The 12,725-nt window shown below is 42.9% G+C and overlaps 1 protein-coding gene across 2 annotated transcripts; it reads left to right on the top strand.

The window, feature by feature from the left end:
- The first annotated feature begins 3,528 nt into the window (after positions 1-3,528).
- On the top strand, positions 3,529-12,314 carry si:dkey-185m8.2 (trichohyalin). 2 transcript variants are annotated; one of them, XM_056368762.1, is made up of 3 exons: positions 3,529-3,741; positions 4,097-4,873; positions 5,275-12,314. In XM_056368762.1, exons 1-3 carry the CDS (start codon positions 3,693-3,695, stop codon positions 10,803-10,805), a joined length of 6,357 nt encoding a protein of 2,118 aa, XP_056224737.1. In that variant the 5' UTR covers positions 3,529-3,692; the 3' UTR covers positions 10,806-12,314. The 2 variants fall into 2 exon arrangements, with proteins under 2 accessions (XP_056224737.1, XP_056224736.1); XM_056368761.1 differs by having other exon boundaries at positions 4,049-4,873.
- The last annotated feature ends 411 nt before the right edge of the window (positions 12,315-12,725 follow it).

The following is a 12,725-nucleotide window of genomic DNA, read 5'->3' as shown; positions in this document are numbered from 1 at the left end:
TGTGTGTTTGTGTGTGTGTGTGCGCGCTCTGTGGGGAAATAGTGTTGTCTTGGGTGTAACTGGTCAGTCCAACTTGGGAACAGGATGTGGAATCTACCATCTCTGCACAAACCACAGCTGGATGGGGCTCAGACAGATAAAGTCACAGACGGATGGAGTCTCATTCCAGACGTCTCTGTCAGATGAAATGATTATGTTACATCTTACTAATTCACTCCTATATTCCTTTCTTTCACATCTTTGTTTTGTTTCACTGTTTTTGCCTGAACTGAAACATCCTTACAGCTGTTGGATGAACTGCCATGAAAAGTCGTTCAGGTGTTCGTGTTCCCCTGAGGATGAATTGTAGTAACTTATCCATACATCCATCTATTAGCTATACCACTTATCCTTTCGATCAGGGGCTGACATGTAGAGACAAACAACCATTCATGCTCCTCTCCACACTTACAGGCAATTCAGAATTAACCTGCTCGTCTTTGGACTGTGGGAGGAAGCTGGAGTTCAGAGAGGCCCCCGGTCAGTCGGCAGGTTCAAACCAAGAACATCATGACTGATAAACATCTGCATGTCAGCGAATTAACTCCCCTGTCCTTAAGCAAAGCCTCACTGAATTGCTATTCTTGTTAAATTCATTATTATTGTAAGTGTGTCTGCCAGTGCTTCAATTCTGAGAAGCTGAAAAGGAAAATTGTCTGTAACATTGTGCAACATACGGTATGTGATGTATTCATTTAGTATTGCCAATGATTCGTGTTTATCTTTGTAATTGTTTGTTCACAGACGCAGCGCTGACTGATCTCTATTTCAGTGTGTTGGTTTCACTATTGTTGATCTAAGCGTTATTTATCTCAGCGTTCTTTGTAGTTCTGCTCATTTTAGTTCTGTTTGAATACCGGGCACAGGTGTGTGTTTGGTGCGCTGGCCGTCCACTCGCTTTTGATGGTTGCTGTGGTTTGTCATTACTTATTTACCAACGCAGTGATTTTTATTTTAAGGGTTGGTTTTCGGTTTGTGTTATTGTTTCCATGGGGAAGGACACTCCCAGCGCTTCACCGCTGGGTTGTTTGGCTTCTGGTCATGGTTTTGGTTTTTGTTGTTAATAAATAGCCAATTATGCAACAAGTCCTCCAAATCAAACAACTCCACTGCAGAGAGGCAACGCAGAGAGGCGTTTTCCCATTGGACGCCTCTCTTGACAGGAAATCATCATGTCACAAATCACGGTCGAATATCGTGGCAACGCTGTGGTTAAAGTTCGGTTCAGGGACAGATCATGATTGGAGTTAAAATGACTTTATACTTCTATTACTTTTACTGTTCGTGCCAGTATTACTACATGTATTGCTGCCACCTTTCCTGCTACAGCTTCACTGCTCGTATCATTACACCTGCGTTACCGCCGCTGATACTCAGACCGCTCTCTCTGCATCCACTCTTGCATGTATACAGTTTTCCATATTGGCAGTGATACGGTGTTGAAGGAGTAGTAAAGAGCAAGAAATGAGTCCAAACATAATAAAGGACACAAAAAGTCCCTCTGCTGAAGAGCCAGTGCAGCAGATTCCCCTCAATCATCTGCTGCGACCAAGAGTTTCCATCAGCACGACCCAATACAAGAACATAAAAGAGTTTAATTTCCCTCTGAAGCAGAGAGGTGTGTGTACAACCTTCAGTTCAGACCTGATTCTAAGTCTGTTACAGCTACAAATACACACACACACACACACACACACACACACACACACACACCACTGTAAGTTTCTGTGGCTCCCCTTTCCACCACTAGCGTTATCTTCTTTATCGACCAGTTAATTTCAGGGACAAACTGATCAGCAAAGGCCAAGTCGAATGTATATGTTATATTAAAAAGAATAACTGTGAGCTTCAGTGCTGATGGTGGTGGAAGTGGTGGTGATGGTGGTGGTGGTGGTGGTGGGTGGGGTGGGGGGTGTCTGTTTTTTTATTCATGATATGGAGTCTTTTAGATGCCAGGCAGCCTCACATTTGGAGGGAAGTGCTGCAGGGAATCCAATAAAAAAGTAATTCATTTGACATTTACAAAAAGCCTCACACATGTGAAAAGGCATCCATCATGGTAATATTCACCAAACACTTAACAGGCCTCAAAACAACTCTGCTTGGGTTAATGGCGCCAAATCAGCGCGGCTGATTCAGTCCTTTCCATAAACAGGGTTTGTTTTTATTAACCCTGACTGGTGCTGAAGGAAAGGGTGAATCATAAAGGACGTGATCTAATGTGTGTGTGCGTGTGTGTGTGTTTTTGTGAGACTCACTGGGCTGGACATGAGAACGTGTTGTACCATGTATGCAGCCAGGGACGCCACACAGCCAAGGTGTGGCGGTGACAGCAAGCAGCTCTGACCACAAGCATGATGAAAGGATGCTGGCTCTTCACACAATGCGACGTCTGTTGCACAACACATATATCTCTATTTTAGATTACGATGAGTTACAACCACAGACTTCATCTATCATTAGCTGTTCTGTTTTGTTCTGTTTTGGTGTTGATTTAGTATTTTCTGTACAACACAAATACCACAAAACCAGAACTGATGGAGTGAAAAATATTGGACTTAATCCCTTCACTACATAATGATGAACACATCAACACGTTTTGGCATGCAATTTGAGTAATTGGAAAAAATAATCTCACCAAGGTCGCGGTCCATTTTGTAGCTGTTCTGGATCTTTCTATTGTACATCATCATCCTCATCAGCTGAAGTGTAGATGCAAAAGACGAGTTTAAAAGTTCATTCTTGACCATGAAAATCAACATATCAAATGGTGAAGATCATGCGATATGATCAAAAACTCAAGAACAGTTACTAAATGGACATTGTGACAAACTGCCGTTTGTGAGAATCATGATTTTATTATGTAACAGTCAATAAATGAAGGAACATGCAGTGTGTACTTTGATGCTCAGATAAACTTATTGCCAGATGTTCTTCCTCATTCGACGCTCATGTTTCTTTCAGCTTCTACATTGTGGGAAATTTTCATCACAAAATTAAGAGTTTTGCATTTTTTTTTTCGAAAAACACTCATTTCATTTGCACTTTGTATAAAACCGACTTCTCTGTGCTGTTTTCTCACTGAAGTCACACGGTCCTTTCAAGCACGCAGACAATGCGATGTGAGGAAGGAACTCTTCACCACAGGGCTAAGTTAGCGCTGTATGAATTTGCTTGCTGGGAGAGGAAACAGAGCTGCCACACATTTACCACAGGACAGCGTCTGACGGTAAAGAGCTCTGCAGCTCTCAACATGAAGCCTGCATGTGTGTTTCAGCCATTTGTTCTGTGTATGTACAACATGTGCATGAATGAATGAATCCTTGCAGCTGTGTGCAGCATGAGTGTATGCACTGGTGTGTTTTGGAAGCATGTGCATATTCAACTGTGTCAGAAAAGCCTCACTGTGCCACCTCTTAACTTCCTGTCATCTTCATTGAACATACGTTAGAAAACCACAGGTGGGTCACATGACACGGAAAAACTTTCCACTTTCTGTCTGCAGCTTGTGCAGCACGGATCCTCGTTTTGAATCAAATAACTATCAAGAGTGTTTCTGTTCTCTTTCACAATGACGCTGAAGAAATTCTTCCTTTAAAGGTCGCACAGGAACCAAAAAGAGGAAGAGGAAGAAAAGTGGACAGAGAGAGGCGATGGACACGACAGATGAGAACGGCAGTCTAGTCACGGTGGCGAATGGTGGTGAGTGTATTGTTGAGCTCTTCCATTATCTGTTTATTTAAATTCTTTAAATCTGAAATAAGCTTTGGCTACAGCAAAGAGAATAATTTCGTAAGTTTGTACTTTCTGACAGCAAATTGTAATTGTACGTTGAGGATTTTCATAATAAAAACATTAAAAAAAATTAAAAAAAATATTTGACAAGAAAAGTATAATCATCTAGTTTCAGTTCTTGAGATAAGACAATAAAAAAAATGGAATAAATTCAAGTATAAAGCAGAGACTAGACGACTGACTGCTCTGTAACTCTGTGTTTTGTGTCATTCAGCTTATCCGGTGCGGTGCACTGAGGAAGTACTTCTCCCTTTCTTCACAGATGAGAGTCTGCAGGCTGCAATGGACTCCAGACGCCCTCCTGCTTCAACCAGCGTCCCTCCTGCTCTCCCAGAACTCAGACTGGTCCTCCTGGGCAGGAAAGGAACCGGGAAGAGCGCGGCAGGCAACACCATCCTGGGAGGAGTGGGAGGGTTCGAGAGCGGGAAGCCCACGGAGGAGTGCGTGAAAAGACGAGCTGACGTGGCAGCGAGAAAAGTCACGGTGGTGGACACACCCGGGTGGGAGTGGTACTACCCGCTCAACAGCACCCCCAACTGGGTGAGGAGAGAAACTTTACGGAGTGTATCGCTTTGTCCTCCCGGACCCCACGCTGTGCTTCTGGTGGTTCGGTCCTGCGCCTCAGTCACTGACGCCTACATCTCTGAGATAGAGGAGCACCTGGAGCCGCTGGGAAAAGGAGTCTGGGAGCACACCATGCTGCTGTTCACCAGGGGAGACGAACTGGGCCTGACCACCATGGAGCAACGGATTCTGACCAGCGGCCCACCTCTCCAGAGACTCCTCCAGAAGTGTGGGAACAGATACCATGTTGTGAACAATCGCAGCAAAGGAGACGGGACGCAGGTCAAAGAGCTGATAAGGAAGCTGGAGCAGATGGTGGAGGCGAAGAAAGGTGGAAACAGTCATCTGGAGATGGACAACACATTGCTGCTGGGATTGGAAGCAGACGGGAAGAGGAGAGCGAGGGAGAGGAGGAAGAAACAGAGGCAGATGGAGGCACAGATGCAGAGAGGGACCATCAAAGCAGCTCTCACAAGTGAGTTCTTCAGTCTGTTTGATTTGTAGAACTTCTCAAGTCCTCTCAAGTACGTGCAATCATTTCATTTCATAATAAGGCGCAGACAGTGTTCGGTGCCATGCAGCTTAATCGGATTCTCCAAAACATGTTGACTGCATCTTTATAGGAATATGTAAATATAACGCAAACATGTAATCAGTATTTTCTTTATTGTAATACTTAATCAAACGGACGAGACTGTAATTTGAAAGGACCACTCTACAGAGCTTCTTTAGCCTCATTTAACCTCATTACTTTAGTCTTATATCTTGATATTTTCTGTATCGTCTAATTTCACTTATTTCATCAAACACAAAATAGTTGACTGACTGAGTAAAAATTGTTGTTTCACTGAAAATCTGCACCTTTGTCCCTGCCAGGTGATGGTCCTCAGGGCTCCGAGCTCGATGCTCATCAGTCTTTCTCCAAGGCTCCGCGACGTCTCCCCGAGGTCAGGCTGGTTCTCCTGGGTGAGCGCGAAACTGGGAAGAGTTCTGCTGGGAATACAATCCTCGGGAAAACAGGCTTCTTCCAAGCCGGGGCAGTAACAGAGGAGTGCTTCCGTCAGCAAGCAGAGGTGGCCGCGCGGCTGGTGACGGTGGTGGACACACCGGGCTGGGAGGCAGGTGTGGCGGGTGCTACACCGGAGAGGGTGAAGAGGGAAATTGCGGGTAGCGTGGCTTTGTGTCCACCAGGGCCCCACGCACTCCTGCTGACTCTGAGAGTGGACACACTGGTGAGGGTGGGACATGTGAGGGAACATCTGGAGCTTTTGGGCGAGGGTGTGTGGAGACACACAATCTTGCTGTTCACCCACGGCGATCAGCTGCGAGAGGGGGTGGATATTGAACAGCACGTCCAGGGTGGGGGCAGAGACCTGCAGTGGCTGCTGGACAAATGCAGGAGCAGGTACCATGTCATCAGCAGTGTAGATGGAGGAGGAAGAAGAAGTGGAGGCTCCACTAAGGTGACAGAGCTCCTGGAAAAAGTGGAAAAGATGGCGACAACAAACAGGTGTGAGGCTTTCTCCTGTCTGGTTCAGGAGGTCAGGGATCTGAGCCGACAAAGGAACGAAAAGTTCAACCAGCGCCTGAAGGAGGTGGGAGATAAGATGCTTCGTCAGGAGGGGGAGTTGAAGAATATGAGAGACAGAGAGATGAAGAGCATCAGATGGTTCTTTGATAGGAGGAAGAAGGTAAAATCACCTGGGAAGGCCGACATTCAAAGGGAAGAAGAGGAGGATGAGGACAGGAGGAGCCTCGGGGAGAGGAAGAATGATATTGGCGAACTAGAGGACAGGATACGATGGCTGACTGAGGATAAAGAGAGAGAAATTCAGGATATGGGCATAGAAAACGAGAGAATCCAAGTAGCACTAAACCAAAGTAGACGAGACAGGGATGAGGTGATGCTTAAACTGGAGCTAAAAGAGAGTGAGATTGAGGAGCTGACAGAAAGAATTGACGAGCAGCAACTGAAGCTGCTCGACCTTGAATGTGCCGGTGTAGAAAATGAACATGAGAGAAAACAGAGGGAGGACGCCATTAGAGCGGAGAAACAAGAGTGGAGGAAAAAAGTGGAGAAATTGGAGGAAACTGTAAAGCTGCAGGAGAGAGAAAGAGCAGAGTGGATGGAAAAAGTCGATTCTTTAAAAGCAGAAATGGACGAGACAAAAAGACACTATGATGATGTTCTTGAGAGAAAAGAACGAGAAAATAACAGAGAGATGACAAAGCTGGAAGAAAAACTAAAAGAAGAGATGGAAATAAAACTGTTTGAAAAAGACAAAGAGAAGGATGAGCTGAGAAAGAAAGCCTCGGATGAAAAGCAGATAACTCTCGATAATTTAAAACAACATGAAAAAGAAATGGAAAGGAAAGTTGAGGAAATGAAATCACAACACGAGAAAGAGATAGAGAGAAAAACCCAAGAGAAAGAAACAGCAATACAAGACATGAAGGTGAAGCATCAGGAGGAGATCGCTAGAAAAATCAGTGAGAAAGAACAAATGATGGTGAGAACAAAAGTTCAACATCGAGAAGAGATTGATCAGAATTTGAAAGAAAAAGCACATGATATGGAAAGCATCCAACAGCGGCATGAGAACGAAATTAGGAACATACAGCAAGAAAACCAGAGAGAGATTACAGATCTGAAAGAGCAGTTTGCAAAAGAAAACGAGGAACATAAGCAAGCGAAAGAGAAAGAGATAGCTGAGCTAGAACAAATGTATCACGCCCAAATAACAGAAAAAATGCTAGAAAATGAGAAAGACAAGGAACAGATTCATTTAAATCACAAAAAAGAAGTGGCACAGAAGATGCAAGAGAAAGAAAATGAAATAGAAGCTTTAAAACTGCAGCATTGGGAAGAAATGGCAAGAAAAACGAATGAAATGGAAAAACTGATGGAGGCGATGAGAGCTGAACAACAGGATGAGATGGATAGAAAAATGAAAGAAAACAAGGAAGATGTAGAAAGAGTCCAACAACAGTACCTGGAAAAAATGAAGGAGATGGAAGAAGAAAGAAAAAGAGAGACTGAAGAGCTGAAAGAGCAGTTTGCAAAAGAAACTGAGAGACAATTGCAGGAAAGACAAACACAGATAAGAGAGTTAGAACAAAAATATGCTGCACAGATAGAAGAAAAAGTGCTAGAGAATGAGAAAGAGAAAGAAATGATTCATCAATCCAATGAAAAATACACTTTGGAAAAACTGCAAGAGAAAGACAGACTAACAGAGGAGTTAAAACGTCAGCACACTGATGAAATTGAAGAAAAAATGCACGAAAGTGAAAAAGAAAAAGAAAGATACGAGACAGAGATGGAGAAAAAGGTGGAGGAAAAGGAAAAGGAGATTGAGGAGGTGAAACTGAATGTCAAAGATCTGAAGAAAAAGCTGCAACACAAGGAGGAGAAAGAAATGGATCACGCTAATTACAAAAAAGAAACAGAGCAAACACTGGAAGAAAAAGAAAGAGAAATTGAGGAGATTAAAGTAAATGTCAAAGAGATTAAAGAGAAACTGAAACAAAAAGAAGAGGCAGAAAAAGTACACGAAAATAACAAGAAAGAAACGGAGCAAAGACTGGAAGAAAAAGAAAGAGAAATAGAGGCGACCAAAGAACATTTAAAACAACTTGAACAAAGAGAAAAGGATCAATTAAATCACAAGAGACAGATGGAGCAAAAACTGGAAGAAAAAGAGCGAGTGATAGAAAAGTTGAACCAGCTTTTAAAGGATATCGAAGAGATCCTGCAAAGGAAAGAAGACGAGAGAGGAGAAATTATTCTAAACCAAAAGAAAGAGGCAGAGCAGCGACTGCTAGACAGAGAGAGGGAGATGGAGGAGATGAAAGAGCAGCTTTTAAATGAAATGGAGAGAATGGTAAAAGAAAAGGAAAGTGAGATTGAAAGCATTAAACAGCAGGCCGACTCCAGGGAGATGACATGGAGGGAAGAGCAGAAGAAGAAGGATGAGAGAGGAGAAAACGAGATGAACAAGCTGATAGAAATCATCGATGCAAAAACTAAAGAGATAACACAAGCAAAGTGTCTTCTTGCAGAGAGAGACCGTGAGGTGGATGAGGCAAGAAAGACATGTGCAAACTACTTAAAAGATATTGAAGATCTGAAAGAAACCAATCAAATCCAGACCTCCAGCATCATTGAGATACAACAACGTCACACAGAGCAGGAAAAGAAGAAAGATAGTGAAATTATGGAAAAACTGCAGGAGAAAGAAGCGGAGCTTGAGCAACTGAGGCAAAGAGACAGAGAAAACGAGAAAGAGATCGTCCATTTGAGGCTAACGATCGAGCAGACAAAGTCCGAACTGAAGGATCTCACCAACAAGATGGAAAGGGAGATGACGAGCATGATCCAAGAATACGAAAAGGAGATTGCAAGAAGAAATGAGAACATAGAATCACTGGCAAAGGAGAAGGACGACGCTTTAAGTCTTTTGGAGGAGGAAAGTCGGCAAAGTATTTCGAACATTACAGAGAAATACGAGCAAAGTCTCAAGAAAGTTGAGGAGCTGCAGGAGCAAAATGAGAAGATGAGAAAGGAGACGGAAAATCTTAAAATAAAGTATGAGGAGCTGAAGACGGAGAGTGAAGAAGAAGTTAGGAAACATCTCAGTGGATGGGAAGAGCAGGCAAAGAGCAAAGAATCTGAAATCCAAAGTGTTTTTGAAGAGAGAGATCTGGAGGTCAGGGAACTTAAAGAGGCAAATGACAAACTGCAAGTACAGATAGAAAGGATGAAGGAAAGGGACGATGAGGCGAAAACGCTGATGAACGAGCAGAGAGAGCATTTTGAGAGGCAGCTGGAGGAGAAACAAAATGAGTTCAGAATTAAGGATGAAGAGATTGAACAGAAATTCTTGAAAAGGGAAAAAGAAGTAAGGCAAAGGGAACAGGAGCTGAGTAGAAACGAAGAAGAGTTGAGCGAAAGAGGAAGTAAGTTAGATGTGAAAGAGCTAGAACTTGTTGAAAGAGAAGAAAAGCTAGAAAGTAAGGAACAAGAGCTTAGAAAACTGGAGGTGAATCTAGAGATACAACAACAAGAACAAGAGGGAAGAGATCAGTGCGAGCAAGATGTGAGAGTGAAAGCGCAGATTATTGAGAAAAAGGAGAGGGAGCTAGAAAGCTTGCTTCGAGCTCTGGAAGGGAAACAGAAAGAGTTAAGCTGTCACGGTCAAGACCTTCAGAAGAAGGTAAGAGGTCTGAAGGACCAGGGGAAAGAGCTAAAAGATAGGGAGCACTATTTAAAAAATGAAGAACAGGAGTTGATCAACTGGAAGTCGGAGTTGCAGATACGAAACGAGCATGTAAACTCGACGACTCAGCAGTTAGACGAGATGGGGAGAGACTTGGCTTTACTGAAAGAAGAACTTCACCAAAAAGAGAAAAACTTAAAGATCTCACTCAAAAGACTCAACGATTGGGAGCAGAGTCTCGAAGCACGAGAGGCAGGATTGCGTGAGAGGGAGCAAAGGGATTTGGAGAACGAGGTGAGTGCGTTCAATCTCGAAGCTGCAGTTGGGAGCTCGGGAGACGACATCCATATGAGATACCAAGAGGTCAGAGAGAGAAGGGAAGAGGGAAGAGGAAGAGAGTCAGAAAGCACAAAGAATGGGGAGGATCAGACGATGAAAACTGCATCGTCAGCCGCGGAGAGCAATAACTGTCATCTTGAAACACTAAAAGAGATGGACATGGCTGATTTTAAGGAAGGGAAGAAAGGCAGAGGGGACCTGGAAATGGAAAAGGTCATCGAGGATATGAGGTTGTTTTCTCAGAGTCGGGGTCAAGGACGCTCAAACCACAAAGACTCTCCTGGATTGGATTTCAAAGTGATGGTGTTAGGGGAGTGCTGGTCATCTCGCTCCCCCGCTGGAGTCACCATCCTGGGTGGGGAAGCGTCCGAACTCGATGGATCTACCTTCAGGTCTTGGAGAGGTCAGATTGCCGGGAGACACCTCGCGGTTGTAGAGCCGCTAGGTTTGAGGTGGCGAGATGGACCGGACCCAACAAACATATCGCTGAGGAAAAGCCTTCTCGACAGCATCTCCTGGTGTCACCCAGGACCTCACGTCGTCCTCCTGCTCATGCCGGCCTTCTTAACCTGCACGCAGAGGTACAGGAGAGCTGTGGAGGAGCACATGAGTTTGCTTGGGGAAGAGATCTGGCAGCGCGCCTTGGTGTTGTTCACATGGGGGGAAACTTTAGGGGTGAGCGCAGAGCAGCACATCCTGAGGAACGGGGAGCTGATGGGGCTCGTAGAGAGATGTGGCGGCAGGTACCATGTGCTGACCAGCAAGAGAACCAACTCTGTGATTGAAGGACTGTTTGAAAAGATGGAGGAAATAGTGGCTTTGAACAACAGGGAGCAGTGTTTGGTGTAGCTCTGTGATCAGACTGTGTCTGAATTTATTGTGTAAATACTGTGTTTTTTCATGTCGTCATGTGAATATTGTCTAATAAATTTAAGGAAGAAGTACTCAGATCTTTTAATTTATGCAGAAGTATTAATAACAGTGTAAAAATCCCCAATTGCAAGGAAAAGTACTGAATTTTAACAGAAACAATTTTAGTCCAGTGGATCTCAACATGGTTTTTTGTTGAAATATTGGAGACATTAACCTCTTTGGGCATCAAAAAAATATCAAAAGTAAAACCATCTGAGAAGTTTAGAGGGGAAATCACTTTTTGGTTAAACAGCTAACAATTAAAACGTCTGAAAAATTACAAGGGGCTGGTTTAATCTCGAAGAACATATTGTATTTTATAAGCCTATCATGTGTTTTTTAATGCGGATCTGAAAAGTAACCAGTAACTACAGCTGTCAAATAAATGTAGTGGAGTAAGAATATAATATTTTACTTTGAAATTTTGTAAAACAAAAGTACAAAGTAGCAGAAAATACAAAATACAAGTGGAAGTACCTCTCGAGCATTGCATTTAACATCCTGCTTACTGAATGATTCATGTAAACACTCATAAATTAATTATTACTTCAAAAAACAGTAATTTAAGATTCCGAATGAGCCGCAACGCCGACATGATTTTTCAGACAAACCTCATCTGACCTGCGCTGTCACCACTGGCGTCAGGGTGACTTTCATACTTCTTCCACAAGATGGGGACCTTGTGTCAGTGTGGAGCTGCCTGAGTAATCAGTGTTGAAAGTCACTGATGACAAGGAGTTGATGGTGAAAGTATAGTGAAGATAGTCAAATATATATTTTTTTTAAAACCGTGTTTTACAATTTTCTGTGTAAATGGCTACTTTTTAAAAAAGGAAGAGTACACAAAGCCCGACTAGCAGGCCTGTGCTCCGTCTTGACTGGAGGTATTTCAGGAGAACCAAACCATCTCGCAATTATAACCCCAGGGAGCCTCCCGCATGCTGAGAGGACTCCTGCTTTGACAAGTAAATTATGACTCTTGATGAGAGGAGTACGGCTTTCTCAGAATGCAATTTTTGACAGCCAGGAAAATGCGGGTGGATACATACAACAACTTCCATCATCCGCGGAGCCAGATGCAACATCCAAAAACACTCGTGTGCAATCATCAGGCTAATAATTATGGACTGTGAGTGCTGGTCTGTATCTCACATGGCAGCAATGTTTTTTAATCTGTCCATTCAATGTGAGCTGCCTTTAGAGGCAAGATGAGAGGGTGTTGTGTCAAGATGGATCCCTGCTTCTTTGATCATCTCTGTTTTCAAAGCGTCTGGGGAGAAATTAAGAGAAAAAAAAAGAAAGAAAAAAAAAAGTTGTCAAATTGCAGTTGATGCAGACATAATTTTCATTCATTTTAAGCATAATGTTTTAAAGATATCAGGTATCCAACACTCACTCAGCCATAATATGTCATAAGCAATGGCCTTTTTCATGTTTAAATCCGTCGATTTATCATTACATAGCTCATTTATAGCATCACAACACTTGATTTATTTATTATAAGCTTGGATTGATTACAAAGACCTGGTTACTAATGGTTTAGTTTAGAAATGTTATAGATAGATATACATATATAGATATCGCTGTGGAGACAGATATATAGATAGAATGTGTTTAAATGGATAGTTCAACATTTCTGTAACTATGCATATTTGCTGTATTGCTAACAACAACATAAGATTAATACCTTTCTCATGTATGTACAGTAAATATGAAACTACAGCCAGTAGCCTGTTAGCTTAGCGTAACAAAATGAATGTGTTACATTTGTGTTTTCCTCTCTTTCCAGTCTTTGTGATGAGCTAACCGGCTGCTGGGTGTAACTTAATGCACAGGCAGGAGAGCGGTAACAGTGTT

The sequence above is a fragment of the Seriola aureovittata genome, chromosome 23 (genome assembly GCF_021018895.1).
Source record: "Seriola aureovittata isolate HTS-2021-v1 ecotype China chromosome 23, ASM2101889v1, whole genome shotgun sequence".
NCBI classification, from domain to species: Eukaryota; Metazoa; Chordata; class Actinopteri; order Carangiformes; family Carangidae; genus Seriola; species Seriola aureovittata.
The sequence above is the reverse complement of the archived record's forward strand: the minus strand, read 5'-3'. Positions and strand labels throughout refer to the sequence as shown.